General features: G+C 40.9%; 2 protein-coding genes and 1 pseudogene across 2 annotated transcripts; 2 read left to right on the plus strand and 1 right to left on the minus strand.

Annotated features, from left to right (window-relative positions):
* The first annotated feature begins 452 nt into the window (after positions 1–452).
* LOC121942632 (long-chain fatty acid transport protein 1-like) lies at positions 453–8,464 on the plus strand. The gene is made up of 14 exons (XM_042485894.2): positions 453–687; positions 1,517–1,694; positions 1,815–1,953; positions 2,100–2,355; positions 2,455–2,622; positions 3,259–3,328; positions 4,398–4,489; positions 5,312–5,421; positions 5,545–5,754; positions 5,841–5,970; positions 6,158–6,295; positions 7,643–7,807; positions 7,939–8,085; positions 8,166–8,464. Exons 2-14 carry the CDS (start codon positions 1,525–1,527, stop codon positions 8,321–8,323), a joined length of 1,953 nt encoding a protein of 650 aa, XP_042341828.2. The 5' UTR covers positions 453–687; positions 1,517–1,524; the 3' UTR covers positions 8,324–8,464.
* A 155-nt stretch (positions 8,465–8,619) lies between these two features.
* LOC148189942 (zinc-binding protein A33-like) lies at positions 8,620–15,240 on the minus strand. Its single transcript, XM_088075701.1, has 7 exons — positions 14,918–15,240; positions 12,402–12,497; positions 12,035–12,271; positions 11,920–11,942; positions 11,711–11,826; positions 11,400–11,614; positions 8,620–10,227 (listed from the first exon to the last, which is right to left on the minus strand). The coding sequence occupies exons 1-7, from the start codon at positions 15,140–15,142 to the stop codon at positions 9,568–9,570; spliced, it is 1,572 nt and encodes a 523-aa protein (XP_087931827.1). The 5' UTR covers positions 15,143–15,240; the 3' UTR covers positions 8,620–9,567.
* Positions 15,241–18,243: 3,003 nt separating this feature from the next.
* On the plus strand, positions 18,244–24,562 carry LOC148189943 (protein Niban 1-like; annotated as a pseudogene).
* Positions 24,563–25,032: the final 470 nt, after the last annotated feature.

Raw genomic sequence — 25,032 nt, forward strand, 5'->3', positions numbered from 1 at the left:
GTGGAAATATCAAACTTCTCCACTCTAGTGAAGTTAGTTAAATGTAGCTATTTGACAGCTATCTTTAGCCCTCTACTTTATTGCAGGCTAAAATGTTACATAGGCAAGGGTTACAAACCATGTAGGCCAATACCTTGTGTATAAAATAAGATGAAATGCTAACACTTTGCCAAGTGCTCTAAAAGTTTGCCCCCCTATTTTTAACATAACTGTCGCCATTTTGCCGTGTTTCAACTTTTGATACATTTTGTTGATGCGGTTCTTTAAGGCTACTTGTATTCCTCCATTACAATTTAGTTTGATTCCCGTAAAGTCAACAAATGCCATTTATAATTGTGTGACGAATGTTTACTCATGAAACGAACACTTCATTTTCTCAGACATTTGTAGTTTAAAAATGTGACTGTAGCTGACATGTTTTAGTGCCGGAGGGTGATGAATCACACCGCAGGGAGCAGCGCCGCAGTGACGCAGGAGGTAATGAGTTGTAACCTGCGCTGCTCTCAGCGTCATTACGTGCTGCTGCTCAGCTCGGGTTGTACGTCTGACTTCTGACAGCTCCTCTGAGCCGCTGTGGCTCGCTAAAGTAATAACTTTACTTCTTTGGACTTGTGGAGGAGCGCCTTTCTGCTGTTAACTCCTTTCTTTTTGTTTTTATGGTGGAGCAGGATTGAGATTCTCGGACAGGTAAGCCTCCTCTCACCAAACTACGATTCTCTGATTAATATGGAAGCTCATTTCCGCCAGTGTGATTTAAAAAAGTCTTGAAAGTTATTAAATTCAGAATCTCTCTTGAAATGATGACTTAGTATCTTACTATAATGACTTATCTCAAAACAGTGACTTAGTACTTCAAAATAATGACTTGGGAGGGTATCTCAAGAATCTAAAAATAGTAAATTAGTGACTAATCTAAAAAATGACTTAGGATACTATTTCAAAAGAATGACACATCCCAAAATAATGAGCTACTATTAAGACTTATCTAAAAAAAAACCCAACTTATCGCACAGTAATGAAAAACGTGCTCAGTATAATGACTTGTAATAATAATAGATGGGACTTATATAGCACTTTTCTAGGTACTCAAAGATGCTTTACATGAAATAAAAAAAGAAAACAAGTACAAATGCAAAATAGATTATACAAAATACTGGAAAACACTTACATTAACAGAACAAATACAAATACAAGAACAGTGTACACAAATTTCAAAAATATGACTTAGTATCTCAAAATAATGATTTACTATAACAAAATGACTGACTAGGCTACATCAAAGACAATGAGAAACTTTTTCAGAATAATAATAATTAAGTGACCTGTTTCATTATTGATCATTCATTATTGAGATGTAACACATTATTTTGAGATACTAAGTCATTCTTTAAAGAAATGTTTTCATTTTAATGAATTACGGGATCTTTGTTTGTTTTTAATTCATCACAGTGGTGGAAATGGGCTTCCAGTATACTGACCGTCATTGTGCCTAAACTCACTGCATGTATGCCCACAGATAGCACTATGCATCTGGTGAGCGGTGTCACAATGTGCCTCGGTGTTTTCGGGGCCATCAGACTGCTCCCCCTTCCCTGGCTCTGCGGCCTCCTGGCAGGGCTGGGGCTCTGCATGGTGTGCAGGGGCTCCTTCAGGTTCATACATGTAGCTCTACGTACCATCAAAAGAGACCTAATGTAAGGAGTTGGTGTGTGCGACTATGCATAACTGACACATTTATTTTCCATGCTGTTTACTATATTCCTATTTCTAACATGCTTTCGTTCCTCCGTTCTCGACTCGTCTTTATCTAAAAGGTGTCTGGTCGTTATCCTGCGAGTGAGATTTTCCATGTACCGTAATCTGCGAAATAGAAGCACCATCCCCGCACTGTTTGCCCAGATGGTGACACTGCACCCAGACAAACCTGCTTTGATCTATGAGGCTACGGGAGAGGTGACCACTCATTGAAGATTACAAATTAATGCAGCTTCGGCAGCATTTGCAGCGTCTTTGAGCTGGAAATCAAACAAAATCATGGACCTAATGTCAGTCATAATGTTGTCAAAACCTCCTGCATTTCCAAATTGTTTTTGTTCCAGGTTTGGAGTTTCAGGGAGCTGCAAGAGCGGTGCCACGCTGTGGCTCACTGGGCACTGGCACAGGGATGGGCTGAGGGAGATGTGGTGGCCTTGTACATGGAGAGCCAGCCCTTAGTTGTTGCTCTGTGGTTGGGTCTGGCTATGGTCGGCGTGGAGGCTGCACTCATCAACCACAACCTTCGACAGCACTCCTTGCTGCACTGTGTCGGTGTGTCTGCTGCTCGGGCAATGGTGTTCGGGACAGAGATGAGAGAAGGTAGGACCATGTCAAATCGATACAGCTAGAGAGCTGAAAATAATGACTGATAGATACAGGGCACACAGACTTAAAATGTGACTCTTGATCGTCTCCCAGCTGTGTCAGAGGTCAGTGCCTCTCTGCAACCCAACATGGTTTTGTTCAGCAGTGGTGAGCAAGACGATGAAGAGGCGCTCCGGAGCCTCCAGGTTCAGAGCTTGGATACCCTGCTAGACCGTGCGCCCGCACACCCACCACGTTACACACTCAGAAAGGACTTCAATGGTGAGGCTCTGCCAAGTCATTGTGCACTGGGGCAACAGATGATGCCATATTATCTCCTTATGTTACATATCATGAAGTTTTGATTGCAACACCTTCTTTTCCTTAGCAAGTCTTTGCCTGCCAGAGTAAACTACTCACTGCCAGATTTTATCTCGCTTCAGTCTTGTTTAATCCACTCGTCAGAGCATGCGCATACAGTATATACACACACACGACTGTCAAACAAATCATCAACACACTTCAGAAATGCTGAGTTTCATACAACATTGAAGCACATTTTTACAAAGTTTTTTTGTTGGTACAATGCCTTTAACACTCCCCTCTTAACCTTCAGTTTAGTGTTATTAGGTGATGTATTTGTACATTCACTTTTCACTTATTGATTTGCTTATCTGTATTGTTTTTACCTTGTTATCACATGACATTCCTCTGTTAACACTCTTCAAGTCTTTGCCTGCACAGCCTGTCAGACATACAGAGGATACAGGAATGAGTATGGGTGCATACCACACACCTAAAAAAAACATTGGCAAATGAACAAAAGGCATACAAGAAGTTTGCATTGAACACCGCTCCTAAAAATCCAGCCCCTAACAAATGATGTCTCTCTTCCTGTTGTCTCGTCTCTCCATGCAGACAGACTTTTCTACATCTACACCTCTGGTACGACAGGAATGCCGAAAGCAGCTGTGGTGGTGCACAGTCGGTGAGTTTATGAGTGATCTTATCTGAACTGATGTTAAGTTTATGGAGGGAAGTAAAATATACGAGATTTTGTTTTAGGAAACGCTGCAGGACAACTGTGCCCCATTGCATCAACTCAGATGATTTGCCCACACACATTTGACTAACATGGATATCATTTTTATTGTGTAGTATCTCTTTGACATACCATACTGACATCAAAGAACTAGTTGCAACGAAGGCCGACTGTAGCGAGACTGGGCCTTGGTGTAAAAATTGCACCTGAACAAACCACAATAGTTACAGCCAACAGCTAAATAGCACATTTGCTCTGCGCCTGAATGACAGGAAATAACTCAATAATGGCAGGCGGCAGTAGTCTGTAATCATCATTAAGCAAGTGAAACAGGAAGAGTGGCAGAACAGATTCAAGATTATGGTCAGTCAGTTAGCATACACAACACGATGTTGAAAGAATATTAAATATTTTGACATGTGCTGGCAACAATAACATAAATATCTCACACGCTCCTGCCTTCTCTTATCATGCACTGAGATACACAACAATCAGTTATGTCCTTCATCAGCCAGCTCCACCATCTTCGATGCCGATTCAAAAAATGCTGAATCATCCCAAAAGCCACTGACAAGCGCCAACAAGGTGCACATTTAGTTTCAAAAGCACATTTAGTTCTAAAAAACAAAGAAACAAACAAAGATATAAAACGGTTTACATGTGCAGGTGAAGTAGAAACCCCTAAGGACCTCACTGAAAGAAAAAAATAAAATATACACACATTTTAAAATACAAAAATGGTGACCAATGGTTTCGCACACACCACAAAAACTAAGGTGAAAGATGCTCACCCACAGATGACATTTGGCTTGGCGTGTCAGAGCCATTACACTCTGAGGTCAGGGAAATTCACCTATGAACGATCATTAAAAGCTTTTAAAATGTTGTCATCAGGATCATCAAACTGCAGTTAATTAAAATCAGGACCAAAAGGATTTGTGGTCAGTGTCTCCTGATGAGTTTAGAGCTCTTGTGATGATGGATGTCAGTCATTGAAATTCATTCTTCTTGTCAGGTATTATCGCATCGTTGCCTTTGGTTTCCACTCCTTTGGCTTACGTCATGATGACATCGTCTACAACTGCCTCCCTCTGTATCATTCTGCAGGTAGGCCTCACTCCATTTGCTCTCAAAGCCATTTTTTTGTCCTGTCTTTAACAAGAAATATATTTTTTTAAGTGACATATACAGTAGTTTGCTCCCCACATTATATCACTGTTTTTTTTTTACAATGCTTGATAAAAAAAAAGTTATATGAGCTGAAGACTATACAAAAGCAAACTGTCATAACCCCGCCCCCATCCCACATGACATGTTTCAAAATAAAGCACCATACCAGTTACACCATGATGCTACTATAATCAACATAATCATACTTAATAACTGTACAAGAGCTGTTCAGAAGATGTAACACTGTTGCTGTCATTACTTATCTCCATTAAGACATCATCACTGCAGTACAGCCGGGATATTCCCATAAGATCTAACTGGGCCTTTCTCAGTGAAAAATAATTGTAGTTGGTTTTCAAGTTCTTAAACTGTATAATGCAGGCATGTCAAACCGGTCCACAGGGGGGCCGGTGTGGCTGCAGGTTTTGTTTCCAACCAAGTAGCAGCACACCAGACTTGACTCATTTAATCAACTGATCTCCGTCTTCAGACAGTTGATTGGTCAAACTGTGTGCTCTTGGTTGGTTGGCACAAAAACCTGCAGCCACACCGGCCCCCTGTGGACCAGTTTGACATGCCTGGTATAATGCCTCTGGTGTATGATATCTTTCATTTAAAATAATTGTGTTTTTTGTGGTGTATTTTGCCTACACACTGAAAAATATCTTAAGCTTCAGGAAAAAATAATAAATTGTTATCAGTATGTCTTTGTGTGTGTATATTTACTCTGTATGGGTGTGAACATGTGAATGTTTACAGGTACCATCATGGGTGTAGGCCAGTGTTTGCTGTTTGGTTTGACTGTCGTAATCAGGAGGAAGTTTTCAGCCAGTCGCTTCTGGGATGACTGTGTCAAACACAACTGCACTGTGAGTTCAGACTGACACAAAATGCAACCAACAGTGAGGACCGTCTCTGTCCTGCTGCAGACCAGCAGTCTGACTGATTATCCTGAATCCAAACTGACTCTTTTTTTTTTTTTTTTTGTCAAGGTAATTCAATACATAGGTGAGATTTGTCGTTACCTATTGGCCCAGCCGGTGCGTTCATCTGAGGAACATCACCAGGTGCGTCTTGCACTTGGTAACGGCCTCCGTCCGTCAGTGTGGGAAGAGTTTGTCCAGAGGTTCAGAATCCGTCGAGTGGGGGAATTTTATGGCGCCACAGAGTGCAACTGCAGCCTGCTTAACATCGACGGAAAGGTGGCTGTTGTTTTAAATGATTTTGAGGTTCAGTTAGGGATTTTTCAAACTATGTCCTGTCTCATGTAAATGTCCTGCATGTCCAGGTGGGGGCGTGTGGCTTTAACAGTCGCATCCTGCCCAGCTTTTACCCCATCAGACTTGTCAGGGTGGAGGAGGAGGAGAACGGAGAGCTGCTCAGGGATTCACAGGGGCTCTGTGTACCCTGTCTTCCTGGTGAGAACACACACACGCACACACACACACACACACACACACACACACACACACAAACACACACACACACGCACACACACACACACACACACACACACACACACACACAGCCACAACTGAATACAAATGTTACAACTGTATCATGATGTCCTCTTTTCTGTTTTTCCATCTGTCTCTGTCTCTGCAGGGGAGCCAGGCATGTTAGTGGGACGCATCAACAGCACTGATCCACTCCGGAGATTTGATGGCTACGCTGATAAGGACTGCACCAATCGGAAAATAGCTCACAATGTCTTCAAAATGGGGGACTCTGCTTATGTCTCAGGTGTGTTTCTTTGTGTGTCTGTAGAATGCAGTCAGTGTGAAGATGATTGGCTGTCTGCACTCCCACACTTTTCCGCCCACAGTCTGTCTGAAGACACACAGTGTGAGACGGCTGGATTGGAAACTTTAAATTGAAATGTGAATGTCAGTGATTCACTGTCTGGGATGACAGACCGGGAACCTGTTCATTGTATTTCTCACCTTCCTCTCTCAGTGCATGCTGGGATACGATCTAGCTCACTATGGGTGGCATAAACAACAAATTGATGATTAACAGAGACGCTACACATTATTTAACCCTTAAATGAACAAGCTACCCCACAACCACACAACAGGAATACAGAGGACAGCAACAAATACAAACACCCACGGACACATTCAGCAAGGGCCCAGGGCTCAAAGTTGTGTCACTCAAAGAGACATGTACTGACCAGAAAAGAGGCTCAAAATAACCACAAAGAAACACAAAACAACTACAGGAGACAAACAACCACAAAGAGATGCAAAACAATTTCAGAGACACAAAGAGACCTACCACGGCTATGAAAAGCGGCAAAACAACCACAGTGTCACAAAACTTCAACAAAGAGACATAAATGATAACATAAAGATGCAAAACAACAAGACATGCAAAATGACTACAAAGACTCAAAATTAAGAAAAAAGGGGTAAAACATCCATATACGAAACATTACTAAAAAAAGACCAAAACAACTACAGAAACACAACAAAAGGATATAATACGAAACCACAGAGATGTGTAACGACTGCAAAGAGATGCAAAATGAACACAAAGACACACAAAACAACCACACAGACATGCAAAATGACAGAAAATTGACTCAAAATCACAACAAAAATGGGCAAAACCACAGATAAAAAATAACTGCAAAAAGACCGAAACAAATCCAAATTAACATGAAACAACTACAAAGAGACACAAAACAAGCACAAAGAGACACAAAACTGCAGAGAGATGTGCGATGACTACAAAGAGATGCAATACAAAAAGAGGCTTTACGACTACTAAGCCAGTGTTTCTTGCCTCTGTGTATTAGAGGTGGTAGGGCCTGTTGCATGTCTGCACGTCCGTGATAGGAGACATTATGTTTCAGAGGACATCGTGAGGATCTTTAATCAAGTCTATAATTGCCACATTTTACAAACATAGTAAAGCAATGAATCATAATCATGGTCTTAAAGTCAAAACTGTGCTGGTGAGTCATCATCACTACACACTTCGTCACCGTCTTTGTCTTCTCTCTGTGATTCCCTCCAGGGATGATGTGATGATGATGGTTGTTATTAATTCTGTATCTATTTGTGTCTCTCTCTGTCCATCTCCCAGGTGACATCCTGGTGATGGATGAGTATGGCTACATGTATTTCAGGGACCGCAGCGGTGACACATTTCGTTGGAGAGGGGAGAACGTTTCCACCACAGAAGTGGAGGGAGTCCTCAGCCACCTGCTGGGACACACTGTTGTAGCTGTCTATGGAGTTTCTGTTCCAGGTAGAAATAGGACAGTCAGGGGAGGACACATACAAAGCCACATGAAAAAAAGACAAAAGATCAAAGGCTTAATGTGGCTGTTACCTCATATAGTCTCCTGTTCATTACCTCATCTGTCTGTCTGTGTGCAGGTGTGGAGGGGAAAGCCGGTATGGCAGCAATAGCTCACACAGACGGCCAGTTTGACCTTGAAGCGTTCTTGATTGCAGTACAGAAAGCCCTGCCTTCCTACGCTCGCCCCGTGTTTCTGCGACTCATGCCATCTGTTGACACTACTGGTGAGGCAATAATGCAAGGTCATCAAACACACACATTCAAAAAGTCACACGTAAACTTAAGGTTCCACTTTTTCCCTCAGGTACCTTCAAAATCCAGAAGACACGGCTGCAGAGGGAAGGATACAAGCCGCAAGACTCCGATGAAAAGATTTATTTCCTGAACGGTCGTGCTGGGCGTTACGAGGCTGTTACTGATGAACTATATAATGCCATCATGGAGGAGAGAGTGTGTCTATGAAACAGGAGGAGAGTGAGAAGGTACAGACCACTGAAGAGGATAGTGTGTATATTTCAAAGAGGGAAAAAACACAGGGATGTATCTCTAAATACTAATGGAATTTCATACTTTTTTGTAATTAAACACATCTATTTTTTTAAAACCAAATTGTATGCAGTGTATTTCTTACAATGTACAGTATCTTACACTTCAATTTGTTTATCTACGAAAATGCTCATAGAGTAGTTCATATAATACTTAATGAATTAGTGTCCCACAAATGACATTATGTACTACTTAGCGTAAAGTTAGGTCGGTAAGGTTACAACTGCAGTTAATGGCAATTAAACATAAGACGACATGAAATTTTACAGAAATCTGAAAAACAAAACAAAACACAAATTATACTAAAATTCAGCTTTCAATTTAATGTAACGTTATTAGCCTCTGTTGTTGGGATGAAATACAGTTTCAGAGGATTTAAATACTAACTAGAACACATCAAATATTCATAACACTTTCAGCACACAAAATCGTATTCAATTATTTCTTAAATGTTTCAAAACAAGACTAAGAGTCTACATCTATGCAAGCAGCTACACTTAGCTAAAGCAATACTTTGTGCTAAATGCTAACATCAGCTTAAAAAAAGCTACGACTATGACAAGGCTGACATGTTCACCATCTTAGCTCAGCATGCTAACGTTTGCTAAGCATTTAGCTAGCACTAAATACAGGGTACAGCTGAGACTGATGGGAACAATATGGTCATTCATTTTTTTTTTTCATATTTGGTCATACACCAAAGTACTGGACAGAAAAAACTTTTGACAACATGATGCAGCTAAATGAAAATGAAGGGGGGGGGGGGGGTTTAAACTTAGGTACATGAATGTCTTTACAGTATGTTATGGCCATCCATTTAATAGTAGAGACATTTCATTAAAAAACGCAAATGTCCAGCTCTTGGTGTCGGTCAGTGAAAAACGAGTAGGTCACCAAAGTCATTGGGATTCGTCTGTTGGGGAACAATAATGGCAATCCATCCAATAGTTGTTGAGATATTTCAGTCAGCACCAAAGCGGTGGACTGACTGACGTTTCCAGCTATGCTGCTAGCATCACAAAACTCTAAGAATAACACTTGTATGGAAGTGAGAGATGGCATTATAATTCATTATGGCTGCAGACCCTTATTATTTGACACAGGGGTGATAAACCATATGGTAAACACGATTTGTCTGGATTTTTTTGTGCCAATCAGATTCATTTTAGATGACGAGCTCTTCTCAGTGAAACCTGGTACCTCACAGTGAACTTGGGCTTGATACTCTCATTTTCGGCAGCAGGTTTGTCATCATTCACTGTTTCCTTCTCAGTGGGTTTTGTTTTAATTTGCTGGTTCTTAGAGGCGCATCTCTGAGATGTGGTTTTCTTCTCTGCCCTCAGAGAACAATGTGGCAAGTTTGTGTTGTCAGCTAGACATTTGAGCTCTGACATATTGCTGTTGCCGTTGGTCAATGCGGTGTTAATGTCCTCCTCAGTAACAGCACTGTCCTCCACTGGTACATAATCTGACCCCACACTGACCTTCACTTTCTGTTCTAACACAGTAAAGCCCCCACACAACGATATACTCTCAAAGTATGGGTACACCTTTTCAGTGAAGCGATGTCTAAATGTGAAAAGATGTGTGTCAGTATCAGCGTTCATGAATTCCAGCGTCCCTTCATCCCAGTCCAGCATCACATGGACTCTGCTGAGGTGCTGTGAGTTTAGGGTCTGAGCGGGACTGGTCATGGCTTGGTAGTTGCCATCTCTCAGGCTGATACTCCAGAGCCCTGCCTCTGGACAGGCCTCAAACTCTTTCTTTCTTGAAACCGACTGAGCAGCCACACCAACTGTCCAGTTGTTGGTATCACCAACCTGTTAAAATCCAAAGGCAAAAAGATTAAATGACAGGGAGGATTCATATGCTGGCAGCTCGGACACTAATGTCTGGTTTGTGTATACTAAAGCCCAATCAATACTGGATTCTTGGAGCTGACCCCATTAGCAATTAATATTTGCAAGTAAACAAAATTAACGGGCTGTTTGTGTTTCCATGAAAACATCATTTTGGCAAACATTAATGGCATAATGCTTTCTTTGTGATTTGTGACAAACAAGTCTAGATATCTTAGACCCTTTTTACTATCAGTAACCAACAAATTCTCAATGCCAACTTGATAAATATGGCAACTTTGTCAGTTTGTTTATGCTGCAAATTATGAAACCATACCTTAACAGTCTAGCATCAGTTATGCACGTCTTAAAAAAAAAATTCAATATGGTTTGGCACCAAAATGCAACATAAATGTAACATAAGTATGTAAGTATGTTATGTAAGTCAACACTCACGACACAAACAGTTACTGCATATCCTGGGTGAAAGTCCTGTGTTCGTTTGACCCATCACCCCGGCCTCCTCTGCATACAGACTTTGTTGCTCTATATTCTATGTCACCTGACTTTCTTCTTGCTCCTGTCATAATTTCTATGGCCATGCAAAGCATCATATTTTGTAGCGCAGGGCCACTGACTGAGCGGCCATATTTTACGAGCTGTAAATAAGCCCTGCAGTGACAGTGTTTAATCACTACATCATTTAACAATACTAGAACATAAATTAGATCTAAGCAGGATGAAAGGTTCAGCATTACAGTTGCAGAACTGAAACTTCTCCCGTGTGCCAAGTACAGCGTCTGATATGAAAATGTGTCCATTCTGGGCTACTGTAAAAACAACATTGTTGACTCGGTGGATGAGTGCCCACTCCGTATGTAGATACAAACAATTCCCTCTAAGGTAACAAAAACACAATGGTTCTTATTTTATGGTGATTATAAACCGATGAAAAAACAGTTATGAATATTATATACCATTTCTGCCAATAGATGCCCCTAAATCCTACACACTGGACCTTTTAACTTGAATCAAGAAAGTGAGTAGTACATTAAAAAACACCCTGTAAATCATGTGTTCAGAAGCTATTTTCTTAGCCAGTATTAACCCATAATTATACTGCTCAGGTTTTAGTGCACTCAGTGTGTAAATACCTCGATATTCCAACAGTGCACTCCTGAGTCAAAGCCCTCTCTCGCCAGGATGCAGGAATAAGGATGGAAACGTTCAGGGTTATCTGGGACCCCGACATTAACATCCAGACTCTGTTCCAGCCCCTGTGAGGGTCCAGGGGTGATATGGACACTGTTTAACCCAGGAGACAGCCTCAGAGACTGGCCAGCCGTCCTGGGGTCCAGGGTCAGTGGAGCTGAAAGATACAAAGGAGGTCAGAGAGAAAATGGAGCAAGGAGGGAGGGAGGGGACACGAAGTCATTAGAAAGTGCATGCATAGAAAGAGACTGACTGTATGGGGCAATGTTTCTCATCTTCTCCCACTCTGCAAACTGGAGGTTACCCAGGTGTTTGGCCACATCTATTAGCAGTGTGCTAACCTGTGGCTCCCTGCTACTGGTCCATGTACTGCAGAAGATAAACATGAACATGCAAACGGTCATAAAGGTGCGTTTGCATTATATGTGCTTGTGTGAGAAAAACACCAGAAAAGTCTCATACCTATTCATTGTGTCTTGATAGTGCTATAGAAAAAAAAGTTTTTATGGTTAATGTTTTAATTACAAACACCTCCTACCATTAATAGACTAATAATGTAACATTTGATATATGTTACCTCCAAAAATCCAACCCCATCTCCTCCTGTATTTAGCTCCTCTTCCACCAGTTGGATCTTCTCTTCCAGAGATTTTATCACCTGATTTATTTTGTCTATCTGTTCTTCTGCCTTTCTCGTCTTCTCGTCCTGTTCCTCCCTGAGAGCGAGTATCCTGACTGCTTCCCCCTCTCTCAAAAACTGGTGAAGACTCTCAAACTCCTTTTTCATGTGCTCCTCTATGAGTTTGGTCTCAGCCTGGGGACAGACAAGAAAAAGCAGGGAAAGTGTGCAGAAATATGAAGATGAGGTCCTAAAAACAATGACTCAATCATAAAGTTAACAATGCATCTGAGCTTTTCTCAAAGTTTTTTAGTCACAGTTCTACCTGGTTATGTCTGGATACTTGTTTACAGGTCTGTGTGACTTTCTCAAAGTCAGTCATCTTCTTCTTCAGTCCATTTAGTGAAGTTCTGAGCTCCTCCTAGTGGCCAAAAGGAGAATTAAATTGGAATAACACTTAATTAATACCTGATGTGACTGTGACAGGGTAGCCAAGGACAAAGTGCATTTTCTCAAGTACTCTACTTAAGTGCAATGACTTGTAGTGTATTGCACTTTTTAATTTCTAAGTAAATGGTGCCATAACTAAACCTTTGTACTTTGTATAAAAAAATAGCAGAGGCTCTCTGAGGTCCCTCTCATCCCTTACAGGCGCCAAATGGTTTAATCTGCTGCTGCAATAAGATTCATCTCAGAACACAGCTAGGGCTGAGTGAATGACTGTTCATGCTGTTGGAGCACTAACTTACACTGTCATGTTTTTCCAAAGAATGGGAAATTGGGGATCAAAAAAAATTAAAAAAGGAGGAAGCAAAAGGAAAAGAAAGTAAACTGACTTTGCAAAAAGTAATTACAATAATAATCATAATTCAAAAGTTGCATGAGATAGACATGGAGCAAGAAAGGAACGGCGGGGAGCCCACAGACACTGATGATGCAGCAGGCCCAGAATTCTGTGCTACGTCCCTGTTTACAGTGATAAACTCCTGTGTAGATTAGCGTTTTATACATAATGTACAAAAAAGTACATATAGCAGTTAAAATTAGCCATCAGTACCACAAACTGTGTGCCATTTCATTTGAAAGAAGATAGACTCTAAAGCTGATATTGCCAACTCTCAGCAACTCACACCCAGATAATCTAGATTTATAGACACCACTACAGGTGAAAGGGAAAATATGTCAAATTTTTGTTCAGGGGTTAACTGTCCCTTTAATTTGAACTTGTTGAACACTGCAGAAACCCTGATTATGTGAAGTCATCAAACTCTGTGCCACTTAAAAGGGCATATGATCAGGCAACAAGTGAAAACACCTGTGTGGGTGGAACACCCACACAGGTGAGCAGAAGCTCAAATAAAGTACACACGATCACGTTGAAGTTTCATTACCATTTCAACCCACTAACACATTAAGATGCTGCCCATACTTTAATGCGCCAGTACTATTTAAAAATATAGCACTGACTTCACAGAAATTGAATATAATCCACCGGCTCTTCAGGTTATTCTTAACATTTTGGTGAGTAAGTGTGTGTGTGTGTGTGTGTGTGTGTGTGTGTGTGTGTGTGTCTGCCAAATTGCATGTCTGATGAGCTCTAAACATGCATTTGTGACACGATGATAGCAACAGTAATTACCAGCTTAGTTTTCAGCTCGGTGCCTCTTTTAGACTCACTCTGAATTCTCTCTGTGTAAACTAATCTTGGATTAACAGGCGGCATCTGTTTGGGCAGGAATATAAATATTTACAGAAGATGAAAAAAAATGCCTGAATGCCTCCTTGTTGAAATATCCACTTGCTGTGGTTGCAGGAGGCACGTTAATGAAAAAGTAACAAAACAGTCATAAGAGGGCACTCTTGGTCCCAGTTTAAAGACAGCGTCCAAATTTTGGAAGAGCCTGCGCCGCTAAGAGCTCTGCTGTTATTTGATGTCTTTGTGCTGCAGTACTGTTTTGTTTGGCATTGTGGTGGCAGGGTGGCTCTAACTGGAAAAACAGCATCCAAGCACTCTTGTTGGCAATCATCTGTCCTGCTGAAGTGTCCTTGAGGAAAACAGTGAATTCCTGCCAGTTGCTCTGCATCCAACCCTTCAGCGTGATGCTTTAATGCTTTCAGAGGAGGAATACGAAAGCCTGATTCAGGCCTTCACTTTAGTGGCTCCCTCAAAACAGTCGCAAGATTAACCTTCGCAGGTTGATTAATGTGATCGAAGAGAATCAAAAAGATATTTTCATGTTAATTTTCCTGACTTAGCTCTAATAATACATCGTTGAGGCCTCCAAACATATTTAAATAACGGGTGGAGGCAGATAAACATTAAGGGCTTAGCCCAAACCTGGGGGGTCCAGGGCCATGCTCCCTCATGGAGATTTTTTCTTGTTCATGGCAGCTATATCAATAGACTACTTTAAAAGCTGTTTGATAATGCACTGTTGGAGGGGCAGCAGGCTCAAAGTCAAGCAGGCTTAACGTCTACCTGAAAAAATCAAATTCCAAAAAATATGCACATAATTTGGGAAAACATGACAGTTGCCAAGGAAAAAAAATCATCCCCACATCCTGTTGTGTATCAAATCTCGCTCTGGGCAAAACTGATTTAATGTTACATAACATCAGATCTTTTTTTTTTTGCCTCTTTTTATGTGGCAGGAGTGAAAATTAGTAATTCCCCAGCATTTACCGTGTTATGATTTCAGAATGATGAAGCTCTTGATGAGGCTCTTTATTAGATTTTTTTCCTTTGGCAGCTATTTGGATTTTTTCGGCATTACCAAATGTTTTTTTTTAAAAAGGTGCATAAAAAGAATAAATATATATATTAAAATGTCGTATTCCTACCTTGCAGTCAGTTGCAGCCTCGGTCAGGAGGTAAACTCTGTGTCCTGCGTGGCTCACAGCTGCACATTGTTCACATAAAGGCTCCAGGTCATCCAAACAGAATACAGACAGGCTCTCTTCATGTTCCTCGCAACGCTCTGAGGGGTCATCAAACCCGGGTGTTGATGTGAGGCCCTCTGCCTCTGCTTGGTGAAGGGAGACAGGGAGGAAGGATTGGCAGCTCATGGTGCTGCTGGTGGTCTCCAAAGCTGAAGCCAGTTTGGTTTATGGTCAGCAGCAGCGAGATAAGAACGATGAAAAGTGGAGCACATATAACCAGGGAGGAGCAGTGTGCTCATGTGTTGCGGTATCGGTGTTGTATGTGCAGTTGCCATTCGTGAGTCTTGATTCATGCTCTATGCACAGCATGAGAGGCGCTGAAGTTACTTACAGAAGATCTGCTTACATACTCCTTCTCAAACTTGAAACTTAGCCAGCATGCTTACACCAGATGTAGCCATGCATCACTCTGCAATGTCAGTCTGACTGTTTAATAACCCTGTGATATATGGAATATTCTCATATCCCAAGGCCCACCTCATTTCTCTGCCTTTTCTTGTTACTTTTACTACTTCTCCTGTTCCACTCCCAACAGAGGTATTCAGGTCTTTCTTTGCATGTACACTGTAAGCAAGAATAAAGTGTAACTGGGCTCTGGTGCACAGTTTTCTTTTCTTGCACATAGAGCATTAGATTATTTTATATTTTTGGAGACATACAGTAGAACGTCATGTACTGTATGCCAGGCCTGAGCTATGTTAAATGGATTCAGTTTCACTGGCCTGCAACAATTTGAGCTCCTCAGATCAGGAGAACATGTAGAACGGATCAGTTCTGACAGGTGAATCATATTTCGTTGGCTTATACAGCATGTTCAAAAGTGAAATGAATGAGCTCAATTAGCAGCGGCTCAGCTGTTACATGGTGACACAGACATGACCATAAGTACGTGTTTATGCCCCATTAACCCCTTAATGGTCTTCTTAGCACATTTTAGGCTGTGATATCTTGTAGAATAATTAGTAGGAAAAGTATGCTATAGGCCTTCAAGGGTGAACTGCTTTTTCCAGGAGGCTTCCTCTGTCCTGATTGTGCTGAAGTTCTTGGAAGTAATTACTTTTTTAAAATGTTGTTTTAGATGGCTAAAAGATTTCAACGAGTACCTTCGCAAAAGTCTTACGACTTTGTAATAATTCTTCAAAAACATGTTCAGCTGATGGGTAGAAATTATCATCAGTGGTAAGGGTAGTACTGTTAACACATCTTCATAAAAAAATACAAAAACATTCTGTATTTTATTGATAAAACTGTAATAACTGTAATTACCACCGCACGGTTATATGCCTCCGCAAACCAGTCAATTTGCAATTTATGGTTTACATCCACTTCTGTGGAAACATGGAGGCTTCACACGCACCATCGCCTGGCAGCACAGAAGTTTGCTTCTGAGATATGATGTTGAATAATAGTCAGAAAAGTGTTTTTGCAGAATATTATGATGTCAGCGTGAAGCTGACCTTTGGCCTCTTGGATCTAAAATGTCATCACTTCAGTATTATATACTTTTATACATTTGTGCATATGAATTCTTGAGTTGAGGACAAAAACATGTTTTGTTTGGTCACAGTGACCTTTGACCTTTGGCAACTAAAATCTAATCACTTTATTGTTGAGTCTAAAAGAACGTTTGCACTAAATGTGGAGAAATTCCCTCAAGGTGTTCTTTGCATTCACAAGAAGGCCTACAGCATACTTTTTCTGCAAGGTCACTGTGACCTTGGACCAGCAAAATCGAATAACTTCATCGTTTAGTCTAAGGGGACGTTTGTAACAAATTTGACATTATCCTCTTTGAGTCATTCTAAAGATATCATGTTCACGAGAATGGGACGGACAGACAGGCGAGTGGATGGACAGACAACTTGAAAATATAATGCCTCTGGCCACTGCTATCACTGGCGTGGATAATACATTATTTTTCTTTCATCTACTGTGTGTAGCAGACATACAGTGGCTGACACAAAAATGTGAAAAAAGCAAATGGCCCTGTCTAGAGCCAGTGTTTGATTTGTCTATTCTTGGCTACTGTAGAACAACACAACAGACTCTATGGATGAGGATCTGCTCCGTTTCTAGATATAAACAACACGTTTTAAGGTAACAAAAGCACAATGTCAATTTCAGGTGATACTGAACAAATGAGAACATGGTTATGATTATCATATACATTTTTGCCAATATCTTCCCCTAAATCCAACACACTGGACCTCAAAAGAGATAAAGGGCAAGAACCCACATGCATACTGATACCTGTGAGCATGTCTTCAAAGCTGTCTTTCACTGTCTCATTAAGGTTATCATTTATAGACATGCATGCTACTAAACGTGCGTGGTTGTCCAAACCTCCATCATCAGACCCGCTTTCTGCAACAGAACTGGACACACACCTGAGCAGTAGGCTTTCACACATTGGCTGAGCCGAGATGAAACACATCACACCACGACAGCTCCTTCTGCACGTGTGCTGCATGTATTTTCTGTAATGGTTTTGTAGAGCTCTCTGCACCCTGTTTCTCTCTGTCTGCTGTCTCCCCTCTTTCCCTGCTGTCCTCCTCCTCGGCTGCGATAATCCTGACAGCTGAGTGTTACCTCCCTCTCCTCTGACATGAAGAGTTTTAGAGACAGTGAAGGTGATGACAGTGTTGAAGTTAAAAGCTTCACAGTATTGCTCTCGAAAGTGGTTCCTCTCGTTGCGGCACACAATTTTCCCTGTCGACTGCACAGCCCTGTCATCAGTTTGATCAGTTATAACAGCTGATTGTGGATTGCGCCACTTAACATTAGTCACATCATGCTCAGAAAATGGATTTTGTGCCCTGAGTACTGGGTGCTGAGAGGATGTAATACTAAAATTCCTCCCTCTCTCCTCTTTCACCATCCTCCCATTTTTCTTCAGTCAGTGTCAGTTCAGTCGTGACTGTAATCATCACTTCATTTCAGCTCTGAGAAGTGCCCTCACTCTCTAGTATACAGTCCCTCGCGCTGATTCCACTGTATAACACTGCTGCACATAATATGAGGTCATAGGCATGGTTACTTGTTGTTTTGCCACGTTTGTCTCAAGTATTGACCATCAACATTAATCAGTTTTATTGAGTCAACTTCAATGAAATGACATTTGAGTGAAGGAGGAGGAGAAAAAGTGATTACAAGGGGACAAACTATTACAACTGATAAGGCTATAACAGGGCAGTATGAGACAAGAGAAAAGAGACTGATGAAAGACGATGGGAGGGAATCTCACCTGTCATTTGACCTCTAAAGAGTGCAGGTGCATCTCAGTTAAGCCTCGAAATGAGGGTAAAATATTTTGGAGAATTGGGGAGTCCTGCTTATTTAACTTTTATCAGTCACATATTTTTCTCTCATGACTTAGTCTCACCTTACATAAACTTCTCAAATAATAAAAGACGATGTCAAGAAAATGTTGTTGGTTTGGGAAAAGGCTGTCGAAGTTTTGGAGCTTTAATATTATATTTATGTCCTATTTGTTATGCTAAAATATCCCTTGTTTTGTGGCTGTACAATTTTATTCCACTTCCTTTCTGTCCTTTTGTTGTTTATGCTCAATGGCAGAGAATGCCACTATTTACCAAACACTCACAAATACATGCAGACACACACACACACACACACACACACACACACACAGATTCAACTTGCAAATACATACCTGCTGCTTGACACATAAACTGTGTTTTTGACCAGTTTTTTGAGGCAACATTTATATAGATAAAAATTTTTTTGGGAAAACATACGTATGGCCACAGTCTATGTTTTAGTGATTGTGGTGGAGAGGAGCTGACTGATACTGACACAAAATCTCTGTAAGGGGTTCAGTTTGGGGCAGGTGATGACATTGTAGGGGCCTCATTACGCCACACATTTAGTCAGAATTTTCCTATATTGTTTTGCCCAAACTTTAGTTTGCATGCTGGTGTTAAATTGCTGAAATCTGGCCTTCCTTTCTTTGAACGACCAGAGCACACTGCTGACATCATGGAGACGCTGGCTCCTCTATATCAACGTCACCTCAGCTCGTATCTACTGACCCACATGAGGAACAAACATATGGAGCCCAATGAGCCCCGCCCCCTGATTCTGCATCCTGTGAGATAATCTAAAATATCTGCATGTTTTTAGAGATGACAAGCTAAAACAGAAAGCTTTTTCAAAAGACCAGTTCACCCTCAAAAACACATATTTAATCCCTTACCAGTAATGCTATTTTGTTTTGGTGTGAGGTGCTGAGTGTCAGAGATATCGGCTGTAGAGATGTCTGCCTTCTTTCAAATTTAATAAAACTAGATGGCACTCAGCTTATGGTGCTTGAAGCGCCAAAAAATACATTTGAAAAATTGAACAGCAATGTCTCTCTCCAGAAATCATGACCCGTGAGCAATTTCATGTTGGAACTATTTTCTCTCTACTGACCTACACCTTCCAACTGTATCATTGTGCAGGAGGAAACATGCTTCATGAACGAGAGATTCGTGCTTGTGACAGTACGAGATGTAAAGATTAATGGCATCCTCCTGAGGTAAGCTGTAAAGTTACCTGGCTCAGTGGTGCTCAGTGAGCTAGCTGTAGATCCCTCTGCATGGGTATAGTTTGGTAGAAAGAAAATAGTTCCTAGGTCTGTGGATTATCTTGAGTAACCTGGTCATCTCTACATATATCTCTAAATTAGCTATATCTCCAACTCACACCAAAACAATCTAAACTGATAAATAGCGCTACAGGAAAGAGGAAAAGATGTATATTTGATTTTTGGGGGTGGACTGTGCCTTTAAACTGACTTGGACCTTGTGCTCCAGGATGCTGTTGTACATGCTGGGACTGTGCTGGAGGGCACTTTGCCTCAATACCTCGATGGGATCTGGACACATCGCCACCTACGGGTCACCAGCAGTTTTACAGTCCAGAGTCGTGATTCCAAACAGGTAGAGACAGAAATCCAGGAGCCATCTGCTGCCTGACCTACATCTGCCTCTTCTACTGAAGCCTGATCTGCACATTTTATGCATCTGTGTGTGTGTGTATGTGGGTGTATGTGGCTTTGAATGCTCCAGGTATTTGAAAATGGTTGGGGGTGTAAAACAGAGCTGGTGATTTCTGGTTGTCATATCTGCACCTCAATACAAGAGCCTCGTGAGTTAGTGGATGACGTGTCGACACATCAGAGGTTTGCCCTCATGCTGCAGCTCCTGCTTACTGCATATTAGCAGTCATTTTTGCTGTAGTTCTATTTAACAAACAGACTTATGTGCATGTCTGTGCTTTTGCAAACTTCAGGTAAATCAGGGGCTAAACTGGCATGCTGGGATTGTCCCACAGCATTTCCTGTCTCCATGCAGCACCCTTGCAGTGCCCCAGTGTGTCTGGCCATGGAATCACTCCAGGAACAGACACAGTGGGCCAACATTTTAGATGCGGTGTCCTCCTTGAAGAAACTCAGAGGACGCTGTCAAACAGAGGTGCATCCAGTGGGTGATGAGGAAAAAGTATGATATCATGTATTAGTGTATTGCTGTGTTCTACCTTTTTTTTCCTATTATCTGAGCTGTGTTGTCGCTCTTATATCTCCCATCTGTCATCTTTCTGTTTATTCTGTCTCTGTTTGTCCTCCAGGTGTTGGTAAACATGGTGATGGAGGAAGTGATCTCCTACCTCAAAGAGCAAGTATTTGCCAGGATTATTGTACGTCACAGCAGGAGGAGGACAACCTGGATCAGAGTGAGCGACAAGGACAAATGAAATGACTCATACACAAACATATGAATAAGAAGAAACCAATGTACAAATACATCTTATGTGGTTTTATTTTAATATCTATGTGTCTCTATGTTTGCCTGTCAGTTGCTGTCTGATTTCTACACAACAGTAAAGCATCAGGTAAAAGCTGCCATGGTTGCTCTGAAGGAGTTTTCATTTTATCATTGTGTTGTGGACAAGCAGATCTCTGCAGGACTGCAGCAGGCTGGTCTGCGGCAGGACCACATTGCTCACACCATCACAGGTGTGTTTTTTGTGTGTGTGAAAGGATTTAGGATCACCTTAAAATTTAATTTCTTCTTAAAGAAAAATGACAATAATGTTACCTTGTTACTTTGTGTTAATCCTCTTTACTGCTTCTCCTCAGAGGACAAGCGTGAGCCAATATTACAGTCCCCTTCACACAAGACTTGACCGAACTCTGCGGGAAGTGGCCACATCCACCTGTGATGAATTAGCTTCGATTTGCTTCTATCTGGCGATACTTCGTGGCAACATGTGATGACATCATAGACATTGGATTAAAGACCAGCGAAGGATGTCAAAAAACAGGTGCATTAGGAAAATGTGCCCTTTTCCTTTATATTTTAATAGTGTGGGTGTGTAGTGCGTTTGTAGGATTTAGGGTTATCTTTTGGCAGATATAGTATCTAGTTTTCATCATTATGAAAATATTTTTAAATTTCAGAATGATTTTTTTTAACTTACACATTGAGTGGGTGCCCTCCACGGAGTCTGTCAAGTTGTTTCTACAGAATTGACAAACCAAAGAGTAATTAGGGCTATTCACATTTTTGTGGCAGCCACAGTAGTTCTCCTACAGGCTTGGCGCGTAGGAGAAATTTTAGTTCTGCAACCTCACTGCTACTTAATGCTACACTCTGAACCTTTAAAACATTTGTTTTAATGTTGCTCATTTTCAGATGTTTCAAATGTTGCCACATTTTTGCAATGAAAATGTGGCAGTTTGCACTGTTTTGCTACAGTTTCCTGGTTCAACTACTTGTTCTTGGTGTAAAACGACGTGCAACAGGCTTTGATATATCTTTTCTCTCGTTTTCTCTCATAAGTGTTACCCAGTCAGCAGTAATGTGTATATACACACCACCAAATTAAAAGAAAGTGCATTTGCATACGTAACATGGTGTTTAATGCACCACAGTTTGACTGAAATAATTGTTTGGTGGTTTTTCACACTGAGGCACTATAATCTGTGATTGTTACAAATAGCATTCCTTTACTTTGTCTGGATCACTGCTCTGCACATAAAGGTGGTAGCTTAAGATTTTGGTTTTCTTGCACAAAGTGACAGCAGAAGGAAGATCGTTGATCATAATTCCCCTCAGGTGACTGGAAAGGTGTTTTTATAGTGTCTTTAGACGTCTTCGTTATTTGACTGGCAGCTATGTGATTGAGTAATTATCTGATGGAATGTGAAGTGCTTTACGAGACCTGAGGCAGAAAATATTTTTATGGAAGTTTTTATCATGTTTCTTTTAAATATTTGTATTTATTTTTATATTATGAAAATGCATGTAGATATCTTATCAACCATCTTCTATTAAATCACTGCTGAATATATCGTCTGTTTAGCATTTGTGAGCATATCCAAGTCGTACATAGAACTGCACAAAGTGAAGTGGTTCAACTGGCAGCTTATTCACAACACGCTGTGCTGAAAAATTCAAGGGTTGTTTAATGCTTTCTGACGGCACAGATGTTTTTATCATAGGTGCTGATGGCACTGAGGTGCCTCGGACCAGGCGATGTCAGGATGCGGCAGTGCCTGGACAGGCTGGAGTTGAGCTCAGAGGGGCGAACGTGGCTCCAGGAGACATGGGGAGTCCACAGTGGGACCTGGAGGCCTTTGCTGCTCAAAGCTGAGAGCGCTCTCTACAAAGTAACTTAACAGACATGCTCATACTCCAAGTGAATTAAAGGTCCAGTGTGTAGGATTTAGGGGTATATATTGGCAGAAATGCAATATAATATAGTATGTATGTTTTCTTTAGTTTATAATCACCTGAAAGAAGAATTCTCGTGTTTCTGTTACAGTAGCCCAGAACTGACGTAATCGAAAAAAAAAACAAACAAAAAAAAAAAACAACCGAAAAACCCACTGGCTCTAGATAGGGCCAACCTTTTTTTCTCGTTTTCACATTGGCTACTGTGGTTAGCAGCCCCTCCATGAGGAACAGCTGATTGGACTGCTGGTTGACGAGGGATGCATGATATTGAATTTTTTGCCGATACATAACAATTCATTTGGCCAATTACAGATACCAACATCGATATATACCCTTTAGTTCCCACTAAATTTTAATGAACATCAAGTCTCTTTGATTTTCTTTGATTTTTTGCTTTTCAATATACTTGATATTAATTTATTGTTAAAAAATGCTTCAACTCATGATTTTTGTGCATGTCCACTTTGCCAAAAAATGAATAAATGAAATATTGGTTTGTCATATTGGCATGAAATCAGTATGTTGAACAACTCCAATATTTAATTTTAAAGCCAATATTGGCCTCCCAAATATCTCATCCAAAATTGTAAGACAAACAAAAGAGGTGAACGCACAGTAGACGTATTACACGTATTTGTAAGATGAAACAGCTTCATGCAGTGTTTCTTCTGGTTTAAATCACCTTCTGCAGAAAATTCAGCTCCCATATAAAAACCTCTTAAACAATGAACACTGAAGAATTTCTAACCTGAAATTTCAGCTGGTTGCAATCTGCAGTCCTCACCCCTTGATGTCACTAAATCCCTCTAAATCTCACACACAGGAGCATTAAAGTAAAGACTGGTAAAAGGCACCATGCAGTCTTTCCCACCCCTCCACTCTCCTTTCTCCTCCAGGTGGTTGATACGTGTGCTGTGAAGTTCTGGAGGTTGCTCTCCCGATATCCGTGTTTCTCATTAGACTCTTCCCAGCTCACAGCGGTGTTGTGCTGGATCAAAGAGAGAGTGGTCAAGGTGTGCAGCAGGCTGGGATTAGGGGGAAAAAAACACACCATTTTTATTTATGTTGCCACAATCCAGTTTCACATGTCTTTGTCTGTCCCTGTCTCACACACATATAATGCACACAAACACAGCACCTGGAAACACAACTGTTGACTTGTCAGTCTCAATTAATTCTGGAGGTGATCCTGCAGATAACACTGCCAGCATTTACACAGGGTGTGGGTGAGCAGATAGCCTACATGTCTTTGTCTATTTATCTGTGCATGTTCATTTTCTCGATTTGGGTCATTTTAATTGTAACTCCCCTTGAGTTTAGGATCTGTTTTGCTACTATGCCATGGTGAAATCAGAACAAGCCCTCTTCATCCACCCTGCAGGTCCGTCCTGAGAGACAACCTGACCTCTTACATCCAGTAAAGTAGAGTGTGTGATGAGGTTTTTTTTTTAGATATTAGTTGGATCAAAACAGTTTGTTCAGCCCCATTTTGTAAACATAACTCATTGGTGCTGTTACTATATGGGTCTTTTTATTTGCACGATTTGTTTATTACATTTATAAGAATGTAGTTTCAAGATTTATGTTTTCCCGGCAGTGATGAGGAACTCTCTGCCCCAGCAGCCCCCGCAGCTCCACCTCTGGTTTCTCGGAGCTGGTGTATCACGAGCTGCTTCCTCCTTGTGACTGCCAGAAGAGTATCTGCCAAACCTCTAAAGGCTCCTCCTCAGGATCTGAAACACACAGGCCAAGCACCGTGTCCAACCAAGCTGACTCTTTGGCCAACATACGTCCATCTCACTGAACCATGAAGAAACTGTAGAAGAACGTCATAAGGTGTAATTAAGTCTAATAGTATAGATCATCAAAAAATCTATTTGCATTTTTCACCACAAAGAAACAGCTATATAGTAAATATATATATATATATTTGGCCTACTGGATAGGAGTTTCAACCCAAATATGTATGCTATCATCAATTCAACTACATTTTTTAAGGAAAAAGAGAGTGTTCTAAAATATAAACCCGATACCTTCACTCATACGCTACAGTATGTTTTTTTTTAATTGTCAATTATATCAGAGGTGAAATGATTATTCAATTAGTCAATGGACAGAAAACAAATCAGCAACTAATAATAGTGTTGCTTTGCCTCATTCAGAAATTAATATCTTTGGATTTTGGACTGTTAGTCAGACAACTATTATCTGATACTTTAGACAAAACATTGATTATTTATTTTGAAAGAAAAAATCAAAAGGTTGAAGTAATTG

This window comes from Plectropomus leopardus, chromosome 3, assembly GCF_026936395.1.
Source record: "Plectropomus leopardus strain MGB_pleo_1.0 chromosome 3, ASM2693639v1, whole genome shotgun sequence".
Classification (NCBI taxonomy): Eukaryota; Metazoa; Chordata; class Actinopteri; order Perciformes; family Serranidae; genus Plectropomus; species Plectropomus leopardus.

Coding starts and splice junctions, on each gene's coding strand:
- LOC121942632 (XM_042485894.2), top strand. CDS start 1,525: ATGCATCTGGTGAGCGGTGTCACAATGTGCCTCGGTGTTTTCGGGGCC. Junction 6,296..7,642: donor GGACTCTGCTTATGTCTCAG/GTGTGTTTCTTT, acceptor TCCATCTCCCAG/GTGACATCCTGGTGATGGAT. Junction 7,808..7,938: donor CTATGGAGTTTCTGTTCCAG/GTAGAAATAGGA, acceptor GTCTGTGTGCAG/GTGTGGAGGGGAAAGCCGGT.
- LOC148189942 (XM_088075701.1), bottom strand. CDS start 15,142: ATGAGCTGCCAATCCTTCCTCCCTGTCTCCCTTCACCAAGCAGAGGCA. Junction 12,272..12,401: donor AAGTATCCAGACATAACCAG/GTAGAACTGTGA, acceptor GTCTGTCCCCAG/GCTGAGACCAAACTCATAGA. Junction 11,943..12,034: donor ATGGGGTTGGATTTTTGGAG/GTAACATATATC, acceptor TTTTTTCTATAG/CACTATCAAGACACAATGAA.